The sequence below is a fragment of the Ostrea edulis genome, chromosome 2 (genome assembly GCF_947568905.1).
Source record: "Ostrea edulis chromosome 2, xbOstEdul1.1, whole genome shotgun sequence".
NCBI classification, from domain to species: Eukaryota; Metazoa; Mollusca; class Bivalvia; order Ostreida; family Ostreidae; genus Ostrea; species Ostrea edulis.
This window is the reverse complement of record NC_079165.1, coordinates 46,022,800-46,050,672: the sequence shown is the minus strand read 5'-3', so window position 1 is coordinate 46,050,672 and position 27,873 is coordinate 46,022,800. Positions and strand designations below refer to the sequence as shown.

Sequence of the window (27,873 nt, the reverse complement as noted above, 5' to 3'; positions counted from 1 at the left end):
CAAAAAAAACGGATATCGTTTGCTTCAGTTATATCCCCGTATATCAAAGTTAGATGTCATTTAACTTACGATGATCCGATATAATTAAAATTCAGCAAAGAAAAACAAGGAAATAAATTCATTTTATTAAAAAACAAATCTATTGTCACCAATTGAAAACAACATATGCACGTACAGAGTAACAATGACACTTGAGAGCGGTTTTTATCTACATAACTCACATACGACTTTGCTCGTATCAAGATTCATTTTGATGGATGTTCCTTCGTTTATATGTCTGATCAAAAGTACGTCTAACCGGCCATGCGAACATTCCTTATTTTCCGGGTATGGATATAGACCAATGCCTTTCGCTAAGTTCCATGTCCGCCACCATTACAATAAACAAAACATTTAGAATAGATACGTCACGGCAGGGATATTTTTCAAAAATACAGTCGTCAAAAAACAAAATCTAAAAACAAATTAATTGGAATAAAAAATTCATGATCGAGCGCTTAGAATTTGCCAAGAGTCAACTGATTTTCGATTATAATTAATAGATGTTTGGAACACTGTCTGCCAAATGTTTTTCATACACAATCATCATTATTAGGTAGACCACTATAAAATAATCAAAATAATTGTACTACTTTTTGGTAAAGAAACTTGTGTTTTACAATCTCAATTAGAAAAAAAAAAAATTCAACATTTTCTATCACAGTAAATTCTACCATTATTCAATAAATATATCACGTGACAATCGTTCTATCTCATCCATAGACGGTAAATTCTATCATTTTTCAATAAATATATCACGTGACAATCGTTCTATTTCATCCATAGACGGTAACTTCTATCATTCCTCAATAAATATATCACGTGACAATCGTTCTATTTCATCTAAGACCCAGTCTAACGTTCCTTCCGTCAGTCTGGGATTTGATATGGCAATCCTGAAGAAATTTGGTATGTCGCCAAGTGGTTGATAAGCTAGCATCATACTTCCCTTTGAAGTCATTGATTCTTTAATAATGGGAGCTACCTGGATATAGAGACAACAACGATTAGTTAACTTTAACGAATTTGTCGTTTCATTTTGAATTTTTTTTTTACATAGCACAAAAATAAGAGATTTCACTTCCTTCAATTTATAGAATAATTAGAATACAAATGTATAATATATCAAACATATTTCTTAATCAGGGAAAGTAGAAGATAGAAACTTTGTTTGAAATTTTGGTTTCGTCTGAATGAAAATTAACATACTTTGTTTAAAAGCCTCCTTCTTTCTGATGAGCTGAGGTTTGGCGTAAAGATCTGCGGAGGTTCATACCAGAAACATACACTGGGACCCTCAGCCTGGAAACAGACGACATGTGACAGAATGACCAAATAGGATGACTACAAGGTGTGCTCATTTACAATAATATTATTCCAGTTTGATTGCTACATATGTAAGACTTTACCACAAAATTAGATATCCGGTTTGAAAAAGAGACATCGATCAGAAACATGTAAAACCATATAATCAGAGGTAACAATAATTTATCAGTTTATTTTAATCAAAAAGGAATTTTCTTTTAATTAGCTATGCACAATATGTATCAGTAATTCGATAAGATAGACTATAGGAACTCTTCAAGATGGACTATAGGAACTCTTCAAGATAGACTATAGGAACTCTTCAAGATAGACTATAGGAACTCTTCAAGATAGACTATAGGAACTCTTCAAGATAGACTATAGGAACTCTTCCATTTCAGGAGATGACATCAAATTGATCGGGCAGCTCGTAGCGCGAGTCCCTTTCGAAAAAAAAATCTTTGAAAGTACATGTATAATATAAAAATCTTACCTCATTCATAACAGGTGTAAAATGCTTTCGTTCTTTCACTTTTCTTTCAAGATACCTTTAAAAAAAGAATTGAAAAATAAAATTCAACCAGAACACAGTGTTACATGAAAGGGTGGTTATCTTTTAAAATTAGTAAATTTACATGTTTTATTTCAAAAAATCAGACAATCTCCCAATTTGAGATGACATGAATCTCGTGAGTTATCAAATGTACATTTTTTATGTGAAAACTGGCTAGGTCTATCATGATGTTGAGCACTTGGAGAGGGATTATTCGATAACTATTTTACGGCTCATGACGCCGTTTCATCAATAAGTGTAATTTTTTAACTAACTAAGTCTTACGCCGACTACGTAAATCTAGACTAAGTTTTAAACTAAGCTTACGTACTTAGTTACCGCATCCTGAGCATGCGTATATCATACTTTCGTTTTTGTTTTTTTTTCACTTGTCGTCTGGACCAAAATATTGAATGAAAAGAACGCAAAGAAAATGCACAAGAGGAATTGGGAGGAGACAGAGATGGCCGTGTTGGCAGAGGCAGTAAAATTTTCCTATACCATACTATTTGGGCACTGCATATACTAAATCAAACATATCACTCCATAAACAAAATTTGTTTTTATCTATAAAGGCCTATGTAAACAGGCCTGCAGTATTTTACATCTCTTCTTCTACTACGAAAATTAGTTGTTTTATGATTTCAAAGATTATTATATTTTAAGTGCATGTAGGTCGACACGATACATCTACATTGTATATAGATATTAACTATATATTTATACTTTAATTGGTTAATTAATGTAGACTCATAGGCCTAAATGTGTTTGAGCAATTGAATATGTGTGCATATTTTATAGTTTGGGATTATATACAGGCATGTACCATCGTTTTCCAAAGTGACGAGGGGGGGGGGGGGGGGGGGGGCACAAATTAGATGTTGACTTTTCAAATAATCTTTAGCGGTGATTTCCACAATTTGTTCTCTCTCAGGTTTCATTTTCTTCAATCGTGGTGGTGCTATAGTCTTCTATTATGAGTGCCTCAAAACATTTTCTTACGAACATGTGTGTATGGGGTTGGGGTGGGGGTACCTGTAAAGTGCGAAACGAAATCGAAACGAAACGAAACGAAATCTACCGAAACGAAACGAAACCCACCGAAACGAAACGAAACAGATTGTATAACCGAACTCTTTTAATTATAATAATTAAAAATGGTATCTTAGGCCCCTGTGAAAGTTACCACATATAAATAAAATTCGCCTCCCCTTTGATGTAGGCTTTCGGTTTGACTGTTACAAAGTTTTAAAAGTTGGAAAGGGGGGAGTAAGCACAAAGTACATATCCGTAGTTGATTAAATGCCATGTACAATTAGTTTCGGATCCATACATTTCAGAACCGAGGGTTACAGTCTCAGAGATCTGGGGAAACACACTGTACGAGGGGTGGGGTCGCCGACGTTGGATCCGCATTTGGGCATAGATACATTGTTTGAAGAAGCTGGTGTCTGAGAAAATTGAAAGCAGGAAGAGCTCTTAACCTCTTATTTTATCTCTAACTGCTGAGGTGCGAGTACTTTCAATAATGGAAAAACTCTATACATTTGGGATGTTGCTAAGACGGGGAATTGAAAACGGGACGGAAAACGGATTTTTTTTAATGCAATAATATTAGGAGGAGGTCGGCATTTTGTAAACTGAAAAGGCTTATGAACAAGGGGATTTTAAGCAGAAATCACAAAGAGAACGGGAGGACATATTCAGAATCCACCGTTTGATATACTACATACAAATACACAATATCCACATGTATGCATATATTTGTCTTTAGAGCAAAAAATACTGAAACATGTATTTATGCCCAAAATCGGATTCAACGCCGACGACCCCATCCCTCGTTTAGTGTGTTTCCCCAGACCTCTGACCTGTGAGACTGTAACCTTCCGTTCTGAAATTTATGGATCCGAAGCTAATTGCACATGGTATTTATGTACTTTGTGCTTACCCCCCCCCCCCTTTCCAACTCTTAAAACTTTGTATCAGTCAAGCCGAAAGCCTACATCAAAGGGGAGGCGAATTTTATTGATATGTGTAAAATTTAACAAGGGCCTAAGATACCATTTTCAATTATTATAATTAAAAGAGTTCGATCATACAATCTGTTTCGTTTCGTTAGGTTTCGTTTCGTTTCGGTAGATTTCGTTTCGTTTCGGTAGATTTCGTTTCGTTTCGCACTTTACAGGTACCCGTTGGGGTGGGGGGTGGTTAGACTTCTTCTATTAATGCTCATACCTCGCTAAGTAGTTTTTATTCATAATTTCCTCTCATTCACTTACAGTACAAAATTTTTTAAAAATCGTATTGTTAAAAAAGTGGAGTAGCAACGTAGGCCTTGCATATTTATCGTTGTAAACGTCTGAAAGCATCCTGTCTTGAAAAAATCGATCACGACGCAAAGCTCATCGATAAAAATTCCATATATATCTACATACAGTTAACAGTCGGCCATGATTTTTGCTTACGTAGATACTTACGTAAGGGTTCGACCTGACGTAGTGTTTCTACTAGTTAGTAGAAAACTTGCGTAAATTCTAATCTTACGCCTTTTGATAAAACGGACTTACATCAAATATTTAGTCTAGTCAGAAAGTTACGCCAAACTAAGCTTACGCAACTAGTTACGATGTTTGATGAAATGGCGTCCAGATCTGGGGCTCGAACTATTCACGGAGCGAGCGCTCAACCAAATGTGTAGAACTTTATTGTTGTCCAAAATATATAAGAGAATTTGCATGCACCGATATGTGCAAAACATTTTTGATGAACCCAAGGGTAATGAAATTTAGTTTTGATAAAGGGTTCATTGTTTATTAAAATAATGCCAATAGTTTGATTGCTTGATGTCCAAGAGTAAAGAAGACTTTTGAAGATTACATTAATTTTGATAGTTTGTGCCACACTCCTCAGGGAGGTATGGAATTCACAAATTTTGTTTTCCTTAACACATAGATGCTATATTCCAAAATCGGTTGAAATTGGTTCAGCTGTTTCAATGAAGGTGAAAATTTTCAAAAGTTTATGACCAACGGGGGATAACGAAAAACAACGATCTACGAAAACAATAAGTCACTCAGGTGACCTAAAAAAATACCCGTTAGATGGCGCTGATCTAGTGAGAAATAATTAATGACGTTAGAAAATGTTTTTCCGATAGTGCCTGATGAAAATTGCATGTTCCTTGAATGAAATCATATAAACGAATAAGTGTAATTTATAAGGATTAATTGAAAATATTGTAGTCCCAAACGTCACATCCTACTTACATACGTGTATAATACACTGTAGTTACACAAGGAAGAGTCCGCGAAAAGTGTTCTGAACACTGAATCTGTTTTTGTTTTAGTGAATACTAGTGCGATTCAAATAGCTTCTCTTATCAGCACCTTTATCAGAATTCAATAAGCCTCGCTTTCGGTTCAGAAAAAAAACATCAACATTTTATTTGTTTGTGGGCAGTATAAACAAACGTCGGGATGAAACAAAGAGTAATCTAAGTACCATAACTCGAATGAGAAATAAAAAAAATCATTACAATCCGAGTTTCATATAGAGAAAGCTTATTCTCTTTAGAGAAATCGAGAGACATAGCCTTCGATGAAGGCTGTGCCTCTCGACTTCTCTAAAGAGAATAAGAGAAAGCCATGTGACACTCTTAAAAACTTCAGGATGGGTAGACGGAGAGATGGACATTTAAATAAAAGTCGTGTGATCTTTACTAGGGCTCTTGTTAAATGCATATGAAAATGTTATTCCAAAAATGCTTTGATAGATCCGTATATATAATTAAAAAACAAAAACAAACCGAGATAATTGAAAATTCTTGTTTACAAAATCTTCAAAGCCAGCATCGCCCTGCCACACAAAAAGAAAAAAAAATATTAGAACAAATATTTATTCAATATAATTTTCATTTAACAGAAATGATGTTGAATAAGTGTTCTAGATGAACTGATAAGAGACATCGTTTTTGGGAATGTGTACTCACTTTAGATCTCCACATTAACCATAACTTGAAGACATCATTGTGTCGTCCACACTGAATGGACCTGTCCCCAGTATCGTAGGTTACGTCATAGAATTTGTCTGTTTGGTAAAGATAGTCTGCACATAACTCGTTGGCACTCTGAAGCTCACCCTAAAAGTACATTATTTGAAACTAAACTACACTCGATTTTCAATTAGTTTCATTCTTCAGCAGTATAATAAAGTGTGTAGTTACACATGAATCAGTCTAGTTCACTACCAAGCATAATGTCATAATACAATGTTGGTAAAATAATATAGAATTGTAATAATACATTTTTATGCGGAGAGAAGTGAATAAAAATGAATTATACCGGGGTATTCATATTAATATGGCAAACCATATTTACATTTTATTCCTCTATAAAGATATCTTATAATATATATATATATATATATATATATATATATATATATATATTCATTAAGATATCTGATAAATTTCATACGATATCTCATAATTAACAGTTTACATGTATAAGATATATCATAAAATATATAAGTTATGTTATATCTCATTAAGTTTATGATATATCTTATGAAATATATCAGACATCTTATAAACTTTCTTTTATAAGATATCTTATAAAGCAGTGATTTTTTTTGCTTTTCAAACTACCACCCCTCCTTTTGAATTGGGAAAAATTAGCGACATTTTCCTCAAATTGGGAAAAATCATTCATAGTAAATTAAAATGGTAAAGATGCATAAAATAATCAAATAACATTTTTTTTTTAGGTTTATTTCAGATCTGATTTAAAATCATAAAATAAATCATTATTTAACATTAAATATGTATTGGAAGTCACACCTTGTATAGATATTATTTACTTTTTCTAAGAAATACTTATTGTCTAATTTTATAAAGAAAATAATAAATTATTAATTCATCAGCATTTGTACCCATAATCTTGTAAATATTATATTAATAATCAAGTTTCCAGAATGTCTCTCCTGTTTGTATTTTTCGGATTTTAGTAAAACCCTATACCGTTGGCCACTTCCTGTTATTAGCCTGACCCTACATATGATGGCGGCTGTCAACAATATGACTTAATGTGTATCTGGAAACTATATACTTCGCTGCATATCTGGTTATATGGATGCCTCTATTGTTTTACATATTCTTTACAAAATCTTTTGTATGTGCAGTGGTTTGGAGAATAAAACTGAAGAAAACAAGAGGCCCATGGGCCACATCGCTCACCTGAGTCACCTTGGTCCATATCAGAAGATTTTCCATATCTATTTGCATGTAAAACCGTAGTCCCTATTATGGCCCCAAACCTACCCCTGGAGGCCATGGTTTTTGCAAACTTGAATCTACACTATGTCAGAAAGCTTTCCTGTAAATGTGAACTTCTTTGGCCCAATGGTTCTTGAGAAGAAGATTTTTAAAGATTGTCCCTATATATTTGTATGTAAAACTTTGATCCCCTATTGTGGCCCCATCCTACCCCAGGGGGGCATGATTTTAACAAACCTGAATCTGCACTATTTCAGAAAGCTTTAAGATAAATCTCAGCTTTTCTGGCTTAGTGGTTCTGGGAAGAAGATTTTTAAAGATTTTTCCTATATATTTGTATGTAAAACTTTGATGCCCCCCTTGAGGCCCCATCCAATCCCCGGGGTCCATGATTTTAACAAACTTGAATCTGCACTATATCAACAACAACAAAAAACGAAGGGGAAAAAAAACCAAACAAAAAAAAACTTTGACCCTCTATTGTGGCCCCATCCGATCCCCGGGGGCCATGATTTTAACAATTTAGAATCTGTATTATATCAGGAAGCTTTCATATAAATCTCAGCTTTTCTGGCTCAGTGGTTCTTGAGAAGAAGATTTTTAAAGATATTCCCTATATATTTGTATGTAAAACTTTGATCCCCTATTGTGGCCCCATCCGACCCCCGGGGGCCATGATTTTAACAATTTAGAATCTGTACTACCTAATAAAGCCTATCTATAAATTTCATCTTTTCTGGCCCAGTGGTTCTTGAGAAGAAGATTTTTTTAATGACCCTACCCTATTTTTACCTTTTCTTGATTATCTCCCCTTGGAAGGTGGCCTGGCCCTTTATTTCAACAATTTAGAATTCCCTTTACCTAAGGATGTTTTGTGCCAACTTTGGTTGAAATTAGCCCAGTGGTTGAGAAGAAGTTGAAAATGTGAAAAGTTTACAGACGGACGGACGCCGGAATACGGGTGATCAGAAAAGCTCACTTGAGCTTTCAGCTCAGGTGAGCTAAAAACGTATTTACTCTATGTCAACAACATACGGTAACCTTTTTTTAAAATGGCCTAATTTTCCTAGATTTGAAATTGGGAAAAACATACATATATAATTGGGAAAAAATAGCTAATTTTAGTGAGGGGAAACAGCCGAATATCGGTGGCATTTTGCCCCAAAAAAATCACTGCAAAGTTATAAGATATTCTATAAAAGTTATAAGATATCTTATAAAGTTTATGAGATAATCTTACAAAGAATAAATATAAGATATCTCATATCCTTTACAGGCAATCTTATAAACTTATAAGATATCTCATAAACTTTAGAAGGTATCTTAAAAATTTATGAGATATCATTAAAAAGGAATTAAAGTAAAAACGACGTGCCATAGAATAAGGTTGATATCTTTGAATAAATGAATGAATTATACGATTTATATATGATCTAATATACATTATTTTTCACATCAGTTTACCGAATTGCGGACTAAAATGGCGGAACATTGCAAAGGAACTCCCATCAATTTGTGTGGATTCCACGTCATGGAATCACACCTAGTTCAAAGAAACAAGAATGATTTTCATGAAAATTCTTCTGTAAAAGAAATTATAACACATATACTGTTACAAAGCGTTTCTCGTACAAGTACGTTCTCATCAGTTTTGACGTAAATACCAAAATACTCTTTACTTTGAATACACCAGATGAAATATATTACAACTTTCTGTACCTATGAACTCCATGTAACAGGTGCTTGTATTTCTTTGATAATAACGCTGACCCTCCCCATGCACCCTGCAAATGAAAAGTACCTTTAAATGTGTTTTAAATGCATATGTTCAAATGTTTGTCTGGGGTTGGGTGGGTTAGGGACGGTTTTTCTTTATGGAAATCTTAAAAATCTCATAAACATAAAAATAGCACAAATAATACTCGACAACATATGAAAACTCACATCAACATGTAGCCACACATCGTATTTTTGACAAATATCTGCTATTTTGTCCACGGGATCATAGGCCCCTAACACGGTAGTACCACAAGTCGCGTTCACCATCAGAGGAATTCCACCGCTTGAGAGGGTATTTTGTATTTCACGATCCAGGTCACTTGTCCTCAATTTCCCTCTAAAATACAGTCACACGATAGCATACAGTTATTGACTGGCTAAATACAGTCACACGATAGCATACAGTTATTGACTGGCTTCGAGGACAGCTATTTTGTTTGACCCGAGGACGGATCTGTTGCCCGAAACCGTAGGCTGAAGGCAACAGACCTATTCGAGTGTTAAAAAAACCAGCTGTTGTCTGATGACACCGTCTATAACTGTTAGGTAGTTCAAGGGTTTTTTCTAAATGCACAGGGGTTGTTGACTTTTAACAGGACAGTGTGATTGTGGACATTTACCACCGTATCCATTAGTTTAAAAGTAAACATAGCCAATATCCTTATTAATAATCATATTTTTCGTGTTTCTGCTCTGCTTTTCTGCCATAACGTAAACAAAGCAACAGACCAAGAATCATATGATATGTCAATAGAAATAGAGCAGACAATTCTTAAACTATTGACCGGTCATATAGACTACGAATGTGAGAGTTGGTTTAACAGTCAAAATGTTGGTTCTAAATCGTAGTAGTTTTATATAAGAAAAAATTAAGATGTATAACACATTACTGTCACATACCAGTGGACTATATGAGCGACAGACAAACAGACATAGGCCTAATATATTATTATCATTATTATATACTTCCGTAAAATACTCGAATCTGATTGGTCCAGAAGCATTCTAAAAAAGCATATTGTTATCCTCTGAGAAAAGAAAGCATGCGCTCCAGGGTGATAGTATCTAGCAAAGGGTAATAGTACTTGACAACGGGTGATATTATAAAATTATTACATGCGCCAAATTTATGCGCGTACGGTTCGCCGTAGATTGTTAGACTTGAATTCCCGCACCGATATACGAAATATCGCATGACAGTGATTGATCAAATTTCGACAGACATAAGTTTCTCTGTTTTGCTGTTTATATAACATTCAATATAATAAAACAAATGTTACATATAGTTGAGGGTAACATTGAAAATTTTCACCTCTCGAGAAACCATTGTCAACCTCGGCTACACGCCTCGGTTGACAATGGTTTTTTCGGAGTGAAAATTTTCAATGTTATCCTCAACTACATGCAATATCCATAAACAGTCACATACCAGTAAACTCTATAGGTGTCAGACAGACAGACAGACATATCTTCATTGCATACCAGTAAACCTCTCTGGATTTTGGTCTTTTATTAGAGATTATAAACCCAAATATTTGCATTTACTAACGTTTTGTTAGAAATGCATCTTTGTCTTCTGTTGTTTTGTTTTATTTGTTTGTTGGTTGGTTTTTTGTTTGGTTTTTTTTTGTTTGTTTTTTTGGTTTTTGTTGGGTTTTTTGTTGTTGTTTTTTGGTTTTTTTTTTTGGTTTGGTGGGTTTTTGTTGTTTTTTTTGTCTTTTGGTTTTTTTTTTTTTTTTTTTTTTTTTTTTGGTTTGTTTCTGTTTTTGTTTGTTTTTTCATTGTGATATTTTTTTAAAAATGTACAAAATGTTTTTCATTAAACAGTTTACATGCAGGACAAACAAGTTTTTCTTTGTGTATTATTGGTGTACAGTACCTACCTGTTCAAGTGAGCACTAAGTTTTGATTTTTGTCTATTGTGGTCTCTAACATTTTTATCCCATGGAAAGTTTGGATAATTTTGTATTTCGTAATTAACTTGGTTTAAAATACTGCTACAGTTTTCAGAGTTAGATATCGTAATAAAGTTTTGTTTAATAGTTCACAAGTCCTACATGTAAGGGTGTTTCTAATTTATCTTTAAGATCCTTGTGAGAGGCGTTTAAGGAAGTTTAGATCTGTTGAAGAACAAAGAGCTTTTGATGGTAGTTCTTTGTACTCCTTAAAAGTGTATTACTGATTCAATATGACTTAATCTAACAAAATTATAAAAGGTAGGGGAAAACTCCAAATTTAACACCAAATGCTCAATGATAAATGCAAGGAGTCATTTAGTATTACACACCTTTCATCACAAGGAATACTGCACACATTGTTGGTTCCAATCCCAAGCAGGATTGCTGCTTTCTTGATCGAGAAATGGCTCTAAAACAAAACAAGAAAATTAGTAATGACGACAGAGAAATTATCACTCTCCTTATATTTCAAGCTCTTAATAAAGAGTGCTTTATTTAAACAATAAATTGCTTTCTTAGTTGTTTTATCGGGTGACGAAGGCAGCAAGCATTGCAAAAAAAAAAAAAAAAAAAATCGTAACCCGCGTTAACGTGTTCTCGAGTGGGAATTCCATATTTGACGATGTGCTTTCCGGACAGGTGCAATATTGGTATCATCTATGAACATATTTGAAGTCGTGTAACAATGATATTAAAATATGGCAAATCGTTGAGAGTTGTGTGTTTTTAGAAGTTACATCTTCGCTAGCCAAGGGTTTACTATCCGATCCGCTTCTCTACAAAACCTTGGCAGATTTAGTGCGATTTTCGTAGCTTTGAGTCGCGCCCTCTAGCGGATGGAGAAAACAACCCTGTTTGGATTACATCATGCTTATCCAATGAAAATGCGTCTTTCAGCTGTTTAAAAGTTGTTTAGAAATGGCTGCGTTCAGAGAGTAACGCAATGTGGTATGCAAATCATTCAAAATATCAATAATAAATTATCTCTTAATTGCATACTTGAAAAAGAAATCAGTGAGAATATTATTTAGAAAATAAACATGTATGAACCCATGAAATATATGTAGTATGGTACTCGTTGAGTCTACGTCTAAAAATATCCCCACGTGTGCAAGGTGAATTCCAAATGGAGGAAAATAGCTCTGACGCAACTGTCTAAATCTGGGATAGATAGAACATTAAACAACAAGAGATGTTTGATATTAAACTTATGGCACGGTACTGTAGTAAATAAAATGCACTTCTTTACGTAGATACGAGTCTGAACTGCGCACGTGGTATCATTGGTTTGGATATGTATTTGATACACGGCCGAGTGACAGTTGTAGGTATTTAAATGTATTAACTATACTACATTTTAACACCAAAAACATAACACTAACATACATTGCCTGACAGCCAGCCGTGATTGCTGGACGCCCGTAATTTATTGTATTCTAAATACACAATTCGCAGAAAAACAAGGCGTTTTCCCATATACAAAAATTAAGATAGCCTTCCAACTCCATATACAGAATATGAGCAATACATAAATAACAATACTTTTAAATATACCTCAAATTCCCTCTATATAGCATCAGGGCCGGCCAGGAAAAAAACTAGAAATAAAACAATGAAAATCGCAAAAAAACTCTAGAAAACCTGTGTCCGTTGCCAAGTGCCGCTGGATGCAGGGGTTTGTGAACGGACCTCACAACTTATTTGTAAATGTTTAACCTGTGCATGGCATGGATGAAAACATAAGATTTAACTATCCATTAAGTTTCGTCTATCTCGTGACGAACGGCGGCTAGAAGTGAATACCTGAATTGCAGCTCGAAAACCTGTTTTTCTAACTCACATTCTATTGGCTAATAATGGATCATTCCATTCTACCTGTACAATATACTGTACCGTCAACACAACATTTTCCCGCTATTACTAACGAAACGGGGGACATATAATCCTTTGTTTTGCACGTGATATATCGTAACACGTTCTCTGATTGAGCAGTGGACTTTCCCTGCGTCCAATCATATGCTGAAAGTTGAGGCTACGAAAATCGCACTAAATCTGCCAATGGTTTGTAGAGAAGTGGAGCGGATCGTAAACCCTTGGCTAGCGAAAATGAGAAGTTAAGATTTGTGAGGTGCATGTTTTAGAGGTTCGAACCTGTCAGTTGTGTGTTCTATAGGTTAGTGTTTGTTTTGTCGTGCGTTCGAGAGGTTAGGGTTTGTGGGTTTCGAGTCGTAGAAGTTAGGGTTTGTTTTGTTGCGTGTGGTAGAGGTTAGGGTTTGTTTTGTTGCATGTTTTAGAGGTTATGGTTTGTTTTGTTGCATGTTCTAGAGGTTAGGGTTTGTTTTGTTGCGTGTGGTAGAGGTTAGGGTTTGTTTTGTTGCGTGTGGTAGAGGTTAGGGATTGTTTTGTTGCGTGTGGTAGAGGTTAGGGTTTGTTTTGTTGCGTGTTCTAGAGGTTAGGGTTTGTTTTGTTGCGTGTGGTAGAGGTTAGGGTTTGTTTTGTTGCGTGTGGTAGAGGTTAGGGATTGTTTTGTTGCGTGTTCTAGAGGTTAGGGATTGTTTTGTTGCGTGTGGTAGAGGTTAGGGTTTATTTGTTGCGTGTTTTAGAGGTTAGGGTTTGTTTTGTTGCGTGTTCTAGAAGTTGGGATTTGTGAGATCGGTCCCAACAACAACAATTAATATCTTTGTATTTTACATTTAGAACTGTGTTCCAAACCTTTAATTTATATTCTTGAATTTTAATCACAATCTTTTTGAGACTTTCAAAAGTAAAATGTTTAAATTTTGGAAAACTGTTAAGAATTACTCAGTGGTTGAAAATACTTTCGAATCATAATGATCTTCAGTATTTCACACATGGCGTACACTAGGTTGAATTAAAAAGACTAAAGAGAAATAAGATTTCTATGACAATGTTGGATGTATTTGTACCTGTGCTGAGGTATATACAACAAACTTCTTCTCAGAACACATTCCATTCTCTTTCATTTCTGGAAATTTCCTGTGTCTCGCCAACATCAAAGCGTACAGGTTGGAAATCGTGCCACCTACAACATGCACAGTATAACGTCAAAATAATTTCGTCAGTGACATGTAAGACAAACCAGTACATGTATATATTAGATTACCATAACATTTTTACCAAACAGACGCTAGACGGTTTGTTTTAATGACACTATTTTAAACTGCATACCGAATTTTTGTATCTTAATGTGAATATTTGCATTATCAACCGATCCATGGTACACCGGACCTACCAGGGGTGAAGATCCCATCGCCTCCATCCTTCCAGCCTATAAAACTCCGCATCCTATGTAGTATGATATCCTCCATCAGCACAAATACAGGACCAACCTCAAACGTGAACCTGTGAAAAGAAAGAGTCATGTCTCAAAATCACAAATATGAATTGTCTACTTAAATTAAATAGACACGAAAATTAGCAGGTGTTATGCGATGCTTATTTTTTCTTCACTATTCTATATAATTGGAAACAATTTGCTAAGTGTTGTTGTAAGATATTGGTGTGGAGGAAGCACCTACATGTTGTTCTTGATAACATATATCCTGTATATGTTGACGTCATTGACAGAAATGTTTATATAATTTGATTATATAGTGTCTTTATGTAACTTTGATAACTTACTTGCTGGTAGGAAATTTACAAGATAGTGTTATCTGAAATCCATGTCGAAACTTACTTATTGGTGCTTATATGTTGGTTTTGATTACTTACATGTTGGTGTTGACAACTGCTGTAAGCCACTCCCCAGCCACGCCTACCACATCTAGTCCTGTTGATAGCTGATTTAAGAAATGGGGATGACCTGCATATAGTGCACGGCGAGATAAGACAAGATCGTTTAAGCATGGATATGGGTATTTCAAACCTTACTGGGTGTTTCGACATTTCCATGACTCACTTATAGTTTTCTAGCTGCAATAATGTAGCCCTCTCTGATTTTTTTTTTTTTCTTTTTCTTTCTTTTTTTTTTTTTAGGGAGAGGGCTACAACTCCTTAGGATCTCCGTAATGGTGCAAATGCGGGAGTGATTCACTCCCGCAACATTTGCGCTCATTCTAAACATTTCCTGACTTTCTTTACGTAAATAAAATGATATTCTATGTTTCTTAGTCAATATATAAATTTACAACCTGCAACTTAAGATTTATGAGGCTCTATTCTACCGTTTTCAACAATTTCGATCAATTCCAATTTCTCGATTCATATTTGTGCGCCATGTTTGATGTACTGAAGTTTCAACTTCCGATTGTCAAGTCATTTGCATATGCCATATAAGGTAGTATTTACATCAATGGACAAGTATGGAGGCGAAAGCTATTTCGTCGGTATTGAAGAGGTTTGAATTTAATATCAAGTTAAAAACCAAACAGCAGAGTGTAAATTCTTTCTGCAACATTATGATTTTCCTTTCTTTGTCGAAGTGGCTCGAGTAACTACATTTTCGCGCTGATTGTCAATGTTTAGGTTTTTCATTAGATCCACCTACGAGATCTCGCGATAACAAGCATGGCGGAGCAGACGAAGAATTTTGCATGCTGTACATTATATCTAATGAAAAACACCTTTATCAGACATGCCCGAGCACAAAGTTGGTACTCCTTTTGGTGTAAACAACATTTGGGACTAATATACAGAGTTTATTATCGGTTATTCATAAAATTATTTTGCACCATTACGGAGATCCTATGGAATTGTAGCCCTATCCCGAAAACGTCAGAATAAAAAAAAAAAATGGATAGGGCTACATTATTGCAGCTAATAGTTTTCTCTAATACAGATGATATATTGCATTGATTTATTTCACCAATTAAGAAAGCATCACCACAGCGCTAAATTAGAAAAAAATATCTTAAGTAAGACAATGGTACCAATCTCTAATCATTCAAATATTTTTCTGTTGTATCTTTGTAAGCAGTAATTCAATTTGGGCACTCTACTATTCAATGGAATTTCCAATTCGAATCAGAACTTGATTGACCATGTGATCAACTAACATGAAGACGAAAATGAGCTTCTCGTCAGGCCATAATTAAAAAAAAATTTGTTTGATGTACTCCGACCCACATTTTTCAAGTCGGGTAGGTAGGTCGGTATTTTTTTTTTAAAGTCATGAAAATCTGATTTACAAATTTACTGATGTTTTCATTAAACACATAACGCTTCCAGACAGAATAGAGTTTAGAGCATTCATTTTGTACACATTGTATATAATACACGTAAATCTTCCAATGTCTTCTGAAATTTTCTCGGGACGTTTTTGTATTCGTAACGGATTAGGACCTCTACAGTTTTTATTACCACCGATTGATTCTTCTATTTGTAGTTTGACATTCATAATAGTAATCACTTAAACACTTTAATGTGATCCATGAATATCCAAGTGAATTACATGATGACGGCAATTTACAATCAGTTTTAACATTGTCCAATATAATTTTAATGCCGACTTCCCCGCATCGTTCAATTTCTTGTGACGACCTTGTTCCATTCATGTGTCTCAGTTTAAGAGCAAAGTAAAAGTGCCTTTCACCTATTAAATCGTCATAAGATTTAAATAATTCCATATCAAAATTTTATGCCTGTTTTTTCAGAAATATATATAGACCATCAACTTGAACGCAGACTCGTGATCCGCCATAATTTTGGTGCACCATCTCACGTGATTTTATATTTAAGTAACATGGCTTTCAAACTTTTGTACACAAATACGATCAAGCCTCGACGGGGGAGTTCGTAGCTTCTTGCTCTACCTTGTTGGTAGATAATGTGGTAATTTGGAGCAGGGATGCGGTATATTTGATCGTTCATATAGAAAAGTGTTTGAAAAGTTCCCGGTTTAACAAATGGTCATTATCAAAGAGAAAGTAGAACCGAAAGACGCCCAAAGAACATTTTGATACAGTGTAACAAAAATTCTGTAAAACAACTAGTCCCAAAAAAAAGACATCAACTTTAAAACTAGTTCGAAGAATGTCTACTTTCCAGGGAGGAAAAAAAAAAAAAAAAATAAATTAAAATTTCGAAGTGTGGAAAAAACGATTGGGTCGGGACAAATTTCACGGGTCGGTCGGAGTACATCGAACCTTTTTAAGCCCGATATGAATATGATTGCAATGCCCAAAGTTAGTATTAGTAAACTATATAGATTGTGTAAATAACCATTGACGACCTTTGACAATTTTTTTCATTTACATTAATTTGAATACATGTACATTACATTTATGTATGGTATGTCTATATTGCAAAAATATCACAAAAGTAATTTACTTATCTTTAAAAAACCCAGTAATAATTCCATAAATCAACTATTATTTGGAGATACCTACAAGCAATTAGAGGACGCTACAATGATGTATATCACACAATGCAATATCATTTCAAAGAAATATTGATAAACTGCGCATGTCTTTTACATGTCTGCTTTGTTGTAACGTGATTTCATACCCGTATTGCATATGTACTACCCTCACAAGATAAATCAGGTATGTATAAAAATCATATATATACACATATTCACTATAAACCACGAATTGTCGTATTTATAATAAATTTTAACAAACAATTACCTGATTTTACGCAGTACTTCAGTGTTTCCTTGCAGTCGCTAAGGACTTGGTGGAGATCTCGAGGGTCGGCGTCCACAGTCAAGCAGTCGTTCAACATCTCCCGGAGTTGATGAGGGTGGTGGAAATCGACCACCTTCACCTTACCTTTGAACTGGTCGGTCATGTAGGTGTTAAGGAGTTTCGCTATTTCTAACAAGAAATCCTTCTGGACTTTACTGTCTGTATGTAAATCTATTAAAAATAAAATTTAGAGTGTAATTGTTTAATTCATATTTGTCTGTTTCTTGATTTATGTCCTTTTTCTATGCATTGCTAAGAATACGTGTATGCTGGTAAGCTTTTCTCGAGTACAAAGAGATTTGGTGCCCAGCGAAACGAGCCACCAAATCATGTGGCGGGAAAAAAGTTTAACACGATTAATCAAACTCTGTGGTTTCTGAAAAAGTATTATTATATCAGACCCTCTGTCTTTAAATTATTCAACTTTTATCGACACAGAATGTAAAGGACTTATGTAACTTGGGTAAATTTATTAAGAATTCCTTTGAAATTAGAAATTCCAATGTATAAGCACAATTTTCTATTCTTTCTTGACCTTAATATGATTTTAGATTTATTACATTGTATACTATGTCTATAAGCTGTATTTGCTTTTGACTAATAAACAACAACAACATTTCTGTTTAATGTATTATAACCCTTCTTTATTCATCCTTATTTATCTTGATTGGTGCAATTTTGTACTATATGGGTTGAATAATTAGTACCCTCAAGGGGAGTTTACCTATATTCAACAGCCAGGTAAGGGTCCACAGTGAGCATTTTTCAAGAATAAGGTTTTTTCTACACATTCAAAGTGTCCGCCATAGAACTTACTTATACTATATTTTTTTGTTTGTTGGGCATTTTCGGGCATGGTAGAAAGTCATCGTCGGAAATCCACGGTCGATCGCACTTCTTTTAGCTCCCTTGGGACACAACGCCGATATATTCGCACGCATGACCTTACATGACCTATCGAGGACAATGGGAATCGCCGTAAGTATTCCTAGAAGTTCTAGCGGCACCCATGGAAGTATGTGTGTTTTGTTGTGCCACTATTAAAGATCGGGGTTACAGGGCTCTGTCTGACGAATAAATTGCAAACCCAAGGTGTTAATGATCACGAAAGTGGACCAGATAAAGGAGGAAGGAGATAAGTTGTTAGGTATGTTTATACAGTATTTTGAATAAAATGAATTTCAAAACAAATTGACGAAGAAGTTGTAAAGCATCTCGCTGAAAGCTTTGTAACTTGTTCAACTTAAACTTAGTCAAAATCTTCGCTTCGAAAGCCATTTTTTATATGCTCACGAACAGTGGAAATAGGGGACTTTTCCATTGATTGAATATCGCAATAAGGTATGGTAAACCCACAGGGGCTAAGCCCGTTTTGGGCCCGAACTCTGTGATTATGGTATCACAGAGTTCGGGTCCAAAACGGGCTTAGTCCCTGTGGGTAAACCAATCGCATAAAGAAGCCCAGACACGCCTTCCAGCAAAAATATCGGCGTTGTGTCCTAGGGGGGGGGGGGGGGTAAAGAAGTGCGACCGACCGTGGGTTTCCGACGATGAGGATGAGAGAGAGAGTATCCTATTCATATTGCTCTATCTCATCTCCTGATTCTGATGGTCGCCCCAGCCACCAAACTTTTGTGTGTTTCTTTTTTAAATATTCAATGTTCCATACTAATTCTGTTGACTGAAACATCGTGTACAGAGAGCGTGACGCCTGTCTTTGACTGTTACAACCATTGATAATTATTGGTTTAATAATGTTAGATACACAGGCATGATTACCCAACCATGAAGCTGGGACGTGATTCGGTAGAGGCAAAAATCTTTACATGACCTAAGAATGTGTATCATAGTGAGAAAGCCCTATAAAACAGTTGCCTATGTCAATGCATCTGTTTTGCTTCCGCTTCGTAAACTACCCGTATCCGTATGCACTGATAGTTACAATCACTCCGTTTCCCCTTAGCAATCTGACAAATTGAAACTGAAGGTTAATATCTCTGACTTATAAACTTTCAACGTTTGAAATAGGCTAATCACTGCGTGTGAAAACACTTGACCTGATCGATAAGTAGACTAACCACCGCATAAGAAATTATTACACTGTGAATACCAGAAATGTTTTTCAGTTCTTGAAAGGAAAGTATATAAGATGATATACCTCGAAACTCCTTACATCAGCATATATTTCATGGTGTGCTGAGAGACATTTCTTACATAAACACCTACATGTTCCTCAGACAAACATATCTATGTGCTAGAGGAAGAGGATTGTAAGTACAGAAATCCGATTTCTGCTGTGCACCCTCAAATCACATTAATATTATTGTTATATTCGACCTTCAACTGTCTGTTTTTAATTCTCTTGATATATAGTATTATTTCACGAAGATTAAAATTGTATGGTTTGCAATGTGACACTGTATATGAAGTTGGAAACCTTTTTTGATCACAAAAACGTGGTCAAACGGTCGCGGGAGAAAAAAGTTTCAAATTTCTGTCAGTAAAGTATCGTTTTTGGTACATGTAGGAAAATATGAAAGTACAAAGCTTGATAAATTAATAAATCCAAAAAACGGGAGTTTTCTTTGATAGACTGTATTCTAAGGTTCTTGAAAAATGTACACTGCAAATCTAAAAAGTATAGGAAATATATGTCCATATTCAGAGTGTATATCTATAGTAACGCTTAAGTCCAAATAAAACTGTGCTTAATCACAAAGGGTCTGCGTGACCTTCGTGAATGAAGTGACGTGAGTTTGTAACTGAATTCCCTCTGGTTCATTGCCTTCCATTACAGTTACTCATACCTTTGTGAAACAAGCCTTCAAACTTCTCCCACTCCTCCTGCTTGTTCTGGCGGTTCCTTCTCGTCATCCTACTCTCTAACGCTTCTCTGTTGCTGCCCTGGAGTTTCGATTTCCCATTTTCCAGAGATGGACTGTCGATGCTCAAGCCATTTCGCGATGAACCGTGTTGTTTGGTTATCATGTCTTTCCTTTTGGCTAATCTTTCCATTTCTCTGCTGCAGACATAAATTAGACTTGGTGTAAGGTTATTTCTAACAGAATCTAAATGTATGTCAATTTTTGTCAACAATGCCGTGGGGATCCGGGTTAGAACAGGTCCTCAGTACCCCTTGCTAATCGTAAGAAGCGACTAAATGCCGGGCGATCCTTCGGATGAGAAACCAACCGAGGCCCCATGTCACAGCAGGTATGGCACGATAAAGATCCCTCCCTGTTCAAAGGCCATAAGCACCGAGCATATAGGCCTAAATTTTGCAGCCCTGCACCGGCAATGTTGACGTCTCCATATGAGTGAAATATTCTCGAGAGGGGCGTTAACCGACGTAAAACTTATACGGTACCAACTTTAATGCACTAGATGCGCATTTCGACAAATAACGTCTCTTCAGTGATGCTCAACCGAAATTTTTGAAGTCTGAAATAACAATGAACTTGTAAGAGCTATTTTAGGGGGAAATAGAGTGTCAAAAAGTGGAGTCAAATTCGTCTAAGGATAAGAGCTATGCATGAGGGAGATAATCCTTAATTTTGAAATGAATTTCTAAATTTTATCACAGCAATTAAATATACATCCGTATTCGAAGTACTTAGCTACTGGGCTGTAGAGACCCTCAGGGACTAACAGTCCACCAGCAGAGGCCTCGACCCAGGGGTCAGAATGTAAAACTTAAGCGGTACCAATTTTGATGCACCAGATGTTATACAACCAATCAATCAACCATGCAATATACATGTTTGTCTTGAATCAACATTTTTCCCCCTTTTTAATTGGAGACCAAATCTGTTATCAATAATGTATTTACCAGTCGACATTACTTTGCAGTGGTATCTAAAGAAGAGTATAAGCATGTATATGTGCATGTACAACGAGAAATTTACGTTACATTGAAATCGTGCTTAAATTCAGATTGTAAAGGACCAGAGCCACAAAGTACTAAAATTGGCCCTTTCACCAAAATAAATGAGACTTTCACAGTTGATGCTCTAGGATTTATAGGTTATAGAACAATTTATTTTATAACAATATCTTTTCTAGTTTTCGTTTTACAGTCGTTTAAACTTTGTGTTGTTTTTCAACAGAAAAGCTATATAACGTCATGATGTTGACGTTATGAGAATCACAGTGTAATACACAAATAATGGACGCATAGGTTAATATATATTTTTGGGCTTATTCTGATTGTAAATCACAACTGTTAAAATACTAGGAACTTGTATATTTTCTATCACGATGTTTAAATTTGTGATATATTGCCCCCCCCCCCCCCCCTTCCCACTACATAACACTACAATTTTGTCCCCGCTGTATTGGACATACATTTGTAATTGAAAAATCGTGATCAAAAATTAAAATTCCTTGCAGTGAAAGGACCACAGCAAACAGTATTGTTTTACCGTCTATCTCAAAGACGAGTTTATATTTTCAAGTTGCATATATATATCTATTTGTATCAACTTCCATTAAAATTGATATAATTGAGGATAAAAAAAAAAAAGAGAGAGACAACTGTATAATTTTGATTAAACTTGAGTTATTATAGTAACTAATTACAAAAATGGAGTTTTCAAACTATTTTTTTTGAAATAAAACACGGTGGACCTTGAAAATTGTCGGCACCTCTGAAGTCTTAATTTTCTGAGCGAGGTAGACATTTAAGTCCACGGAGATCTGACATCTGTGCCTCCTCTGTGCCACCGTGCACCTTCGTGTGATAAAAAAAAAATACTAAGCGAAATATTAGTGGGTGAAAATTAAAACGTATAAAACGGCGACTTGTATATATTCATATCATTTAATGATATATATTATTGTAAATTTAAAATAGTAATTTAATTTTTAAAAATGTACCTTCACTGTCTATCTTTAAAGAATTACCATACTGATTTGATAACTTACTTAAATTGTTTACATGTTGGAGTTTGCTATTCGAAACAATTCATCTTAATTACCCTTAACTTATGACGTCCGTTCTGTATTAACTTTCCACGTTTATATGTTTGAAGCAGATATAGAGTGGACAGTGTCACTAAATGGATTTTAATTATCTCTAAGTAGAAACCTCAACATGTTTGTAAATCGGAATTATTTCTTGTATATAGATATATCAAGATATTGATATATATCCGTATGCAGACTTCCCCGCAGACGTTCACACCTTTATGAAACGCCCAAATTCTCGACATCCCGTACACAAACACCTGTACGTGTTAGTCGCACATTGTTTCACTGCACGAGCAGCACGAGTTCACCAAGAGAAGGATCATTTGACTTTGAAAATGAACAAACGAATATCACATGGTATAAATTGGCATTGATTTCAATTTGTTAAATAGCATGAATTATATCAGCTCAAAGAAATGTGGACCATAAAATGACAAGTAAAAGCATTGGTTTATTTGTGCGATTATTTTAAAAGATTGACATTTATATTAGTGCACCACATGTATTTTAATGTATAATTTTCATTGTAATTAAGAATATTAGATGATTTAGATCCGCTGTCTACATGTTTACAGGTAGTGTAGAAATATCAAAAAGTGTACAGTTGACAACGTGATTGAAATAAGAATGCGGACAATTTTTTGTTTATTCAGTGACTCACGAACTTACCCGTCTTCTGAATGAAAGTTATAGAACATACTATTTTTTTTATATCAGTTATAACACCCGAAAACGGGGGCAAAAATCATCTTCGCTTGCCATGGGTTTTGGGTCGATTCTGCTCTTCGTGGGCTGAACACATTTTGCTATCGAAGATGGAAATTTTCTTTAAAATGCCTAGATTGTCCGCTTGCATAAACATGTATTGCGGTGGTAAAAAAAAAGTCTAGTAAATCCAATGAAGTTGTAGTAATATAGATTTTATATTTATTTCATTTTTGACTGAGAGGGCGTTAGATAGCTAGGCACGTAACATCGGTTTAAAAAAGGGAGGGGGGGGGGGAACAGTCCTAACTCGCGCCAGCCGAATAATTTAACATGGAAAAAAGAGAAATTAAATATATCAGAATGAAGTGGAATGGTTAATTAATAAGAATAATATTGTACATTTAAGATTTGATTAAACTTCTCGTACCTGTATACAATTACTGGTGCTCTCTCTCTCTCTCTCTCTCTCTCTCTCTCTCTCTCTCTCAGTTATAGATTCAGTACTGTTGTATAGCGTGTATGAATAGAAGCAACTAAAATGCAAATCGTCAAATAATGTTGTCTATATATATTTGTGTGTGAACTAATTGCATTTGAAACCGATATTTTAAAACATCCTTACAGTAGACTTGGATGGGTCCATGTGGCGATCTATCCACTGCACACTTAAAGAAATTGAATTTGGGAGGGGGATTGGGACAGTTTGAGTGGATGAAAACCACCACCGCCACCACACACATGTACACAATTTAAGGTTTTGAAGATTGGACAATTTAAGCACAATTTCCTGTTGCTATTGTAGGCTGGATTATTAAATTAAGATATATTTATTGGCACAACACATGTCCAGTTTATTAATTGGCAAAACATATATAATATAGCATTCAGTCCGTCTGTCATAATTTAATTTTACTTGTATCACGCAATTTGATTTGTTGAGCACGCTGAAAAAAATATTTGTTTATATTGTTTAAATGTAACTTGACATTGGGACACACCTCCTTGACAACCATTTTTCCTTTTCTAATTTTACATTGGACAATGGAACACTGATACGTTGATAGGCCTTCGAACTAGGCCATGAAATTGAAAATCAACGGAATCAAACATGCACAATTTATAAATGCTGTACTGTCTTACCCCCCCCCCCCCCCCCCCCAACCCCCAAACAAAAAACAAAACGCACAGTCTTTGTTTACAGGTAAAGTTACATAAAAATAGAAAATAAAAAAACTCATGACATGTACAACGATATCATATGTGAAATCAAAACAAAACAAAACCAGTATATCGAGTATTTTCATATGGGGGCTACTTGATCCGCCTATCGAAGCATAAAATGCGTCATGAATATCTTACAACAGATGACGTCATGTCTCATCGATAACATGTGGATCGCTATCTATGAATTGCTTACATAATTTACTGTCGGATTTAACTGGCGGCAATGCTGCATGCTATGGTAAGTCATGTTGTAGTTTAAATCTGTTATTTTGAATTCCTTTTTGCCTGACCAGGTCATGCTAATATTCAGCCCGAAACTTGGATGTACTGTAAATCAAAGAAGGACTTGCTCCCAATGTACGTAAAGTTAGGTTAAATAAAACAGTTATTTCGAATGTTGACAGTCTAAAGCTGCGTAGTAACACTTTTGTAAAATAAATAGAGCAAAAATTATTCGATATGATATCAGTACCATACAAGAATACTTGCGTGAAGCCTGAATATTTTCCGATATCCCAAAGTGAAAGAAGACGCCGCGCCATGTTCATTTCAGTCACTTGGCCTAACAGTTTCGGTAACTGTCGTTTCGTTCAATGATAATGTTTATGATAATAATGTAAAACTACCAAAATTGTACACAGTTTTTAAGCAACGATGCAATGAAGATGTATTGTGAACGACTTTAAAAGATGAAAACAACTAGGTATTGAAAATGAACATCTATAGTAAAAGCTAAAGGGCAAAACAAGCTGCAACCGAAAACTATTATTAGGTGAGGGAATTTCCCTTGCTTTAAAAATAAACACCGAACTAAAATGACCTATGTACATATACATGACACGAAATAAAAAATGTAGTTTCCTTCTCCATAAGATACTTAAACCAGCCATATTTTCTGTAAAATTCAAGTTTACCACCACTAGCGCATTATAACCGTAATATTTTTCAGCAATCCGGAATATCGTTTTTTTAAAAAAATAAAAATAGTGCTCATAGCTCGCCCTAAAATATTTTTGCATTTATGGTCAATTGAAAAGGTGTATATTATAAAAATACTTTAAATATTTTGGGCGAGATGAAACCAGTATGACAAAACCTTTACAAAATAACCAGTTTTTGGTGAAAAATGACAGAAATACGGTACCATATCCGGTTCTAGTATGTATACAGCTTTAGTTGTGCTCCTATTTTTAAAATCTAACATGTTTTTTTAAGCCCCGGATTCTGATACATATTTATAACACCAATACTCCTATTCAACACTTACTTTCATTTTTATATATTTTAAGGGCCATAATATGGGGTTTGTGGCTCTGGTCCTTTTAAAAATTTTACAACTAAAGACAGCAATATATTATTATATTCGCAGTTTATTAGAACTATACAAACATGCTTAATATCTTTATTATCCTTTGTTGGTGAATATTTCTGAATTTTGGCTATTTCATTCCAACTAATTTCTGTCAAAAATATATTTGTCCTATATATCTTTTCTTTTTAATTAACATGGTTGGTTGTTTTTTGTTTGTTTGTTTTTTGGGGGTTTTTTTTTTTGGGGGGGGGGGGATTTTGGTTTTTGTTGTTGGGATTTTGATCGTAGATTTAAAAAGTATGAACAAAATTTATTTGGCGTTGTAATTGAGGTATATAGCTATTTCTCTCATATAGATCTACGTATGTAAGATACAGAAAGAAAGGTATGAAAGCAACTACCGCACACTCAACAACAGTCACAAATTCCTCATACAAATGCTGTCGAGTACATCTATGTCATTCGGTGCATTATGCCAGTTCACAGAAACCCAGCCCACACGGTCTACTAGTTCTAGGCCTACCTCCACATTCACTCTGCCAACGTCTACTGTCCGTGTCTCAGGTGAAATAAGTGCCTTCAATGTCCATGAGACTCGAGTCCTTGCACGCGTGAAAAACGAAAGTCTAGCCATGCCCATACCACCAACAAAAATCTCTTGGAATCTCTCTTCACACACTCGTCATTAAATAACTGCTCAATTAATATCAATATCAATGCTCCTTTAAGAAAAAAACGTGCAGTTGTGGATTCAGATTGTGATTAGGTCTGTCAAAATGTTTCGCGCTGATGGACTGTCGAGTGACGTCACGGATCACCCTGATTATTGATTTATTGTGTACAAGTTTATTCAAAGAGGAATAACTCTAAAACAATTCACTTATACACTCGTCGGTCGATTTTTTGTCAGCAACGTAGTTGCCAAAACGAAGGTCGTAGAATTCGATTCTGGTGTTATTTTTAATGTAGGCTACAGCGAAAAAATTTCAAAATGGCGTCGCTAGGCACACGGAAAACGGAAAATTTCTAGAAATATGAGAGAAAAAGACTCTCTTATGAGTTGCCATGAAATATTAAGGTGATTCCAGCCTCGGGTTTTACAGCTTTTTTTGCAACCCTCGGGTGGAATCACCTTATATTTCATGGCTACTCATAAGAGAGTCTTATATTCTTAATTAATAGATCCAAACCTATTTGAGCTTGGTCTACTAGAAACAGTGAGTTTGTTACAGAGAACTATTTTTTAAAAACAATATTTATTCAATAATTCGAAGGAATTGGGTAGCAGGCTTAGCCTATATGAGCCCTTTCCCTAATGACGAACAGGATATGTACATGATATACAAAATTGTAGAACAAGTTACATGTGTAAATGATTTGGGGTCTACGTGTATATAAGAAGAAGAAGAAAGACAACTGTATAACATTTGCACACAGTACAATTCAGAGTATCATACAAGTAAAAATATAGTATAGGTACCGGTTATATACATTCTTAATATAGTATGTATTACACCAGTACTGCATTTACTATATTTGAAGATTACTTCAATCTTTTGGTAAGTGCGATACACTTATGCACAATTTCAAAAACAGAGACCTATTCTTTCCATTGACTCCTTGCGAATTTTTATGAGCAATTTAATCCAATTTAATCCAATTGGAGATATCTTTGATAATTAGAAATTGCTACTATTATTTGAATATAATTGAATTTGGTGTTCCACGACAATATCATTTACCAATATTGAAAAAATTAATGTTCGAAAAGACAACGAATAACCGATGTTCCACGAAAATATTATTTACCAATATTGGAAAAATCATTGTTCAAAAAGACAACGAACAACCGCAATTTTGAATATTTAAATTTACGAATGAAAATCCCACATGATAAATGTTTGTGAATTTACTGTCACATTACACTGCATTTTCAAGGCTGAACATTTCTAGTTTTCTTAAATTAGAACATAGTACTTACAGCTACTTTGTGATTGGTAGAGTACATCCAACAACTTCTCCTAACAATACTAATGTAATAAAGAATTGATGCGAATCCGTAATGAACATGGAAAAATAGGATGTGCGAGGAGGAAGTATCTTTCCAC

General features: G+C 34.9%; 1 protein-coding gene across 1 annotated transcript; it reads right to left on the bottom strand.

Moving 5' to 3' along the window:
* Nucleotides 1–103: 103 nt before the first annotated feature.
* Nucleotides 104–27,873, bottom strand: LOC125678747 (glutamate decarboxylase 1-like). The gene is made up of 15 exons (XM_048917419.2): nt 27,747–27,873; nt 20,361–20,575; nt 17,494–17,724; nt 14,639–14,729; nt 14,160–14,269; nt 13,834–13,949; nt 11,236–11,315; nt 9,114–9,285; nt 8,889–8,953; nt 8,634–8,712; nt 5,886–6,035; nt 5,703–5,752; nt 1,838–1,892; nt 1,249–1,341; nt 104–1,024 (listed from the first exon to the last, which is right to left on the bottom strand). Exons 2-15 carry the CDS (start codon nt 20,566–20,568, stop codon nt 839–841), a joined length of 1,686 nt encoding a protein of 561 aa, XP_048773376.1. The 5' UTR covers nt 20,569–20,575; nt 27,747–27,873; the 3' UTR covers nt 104–838.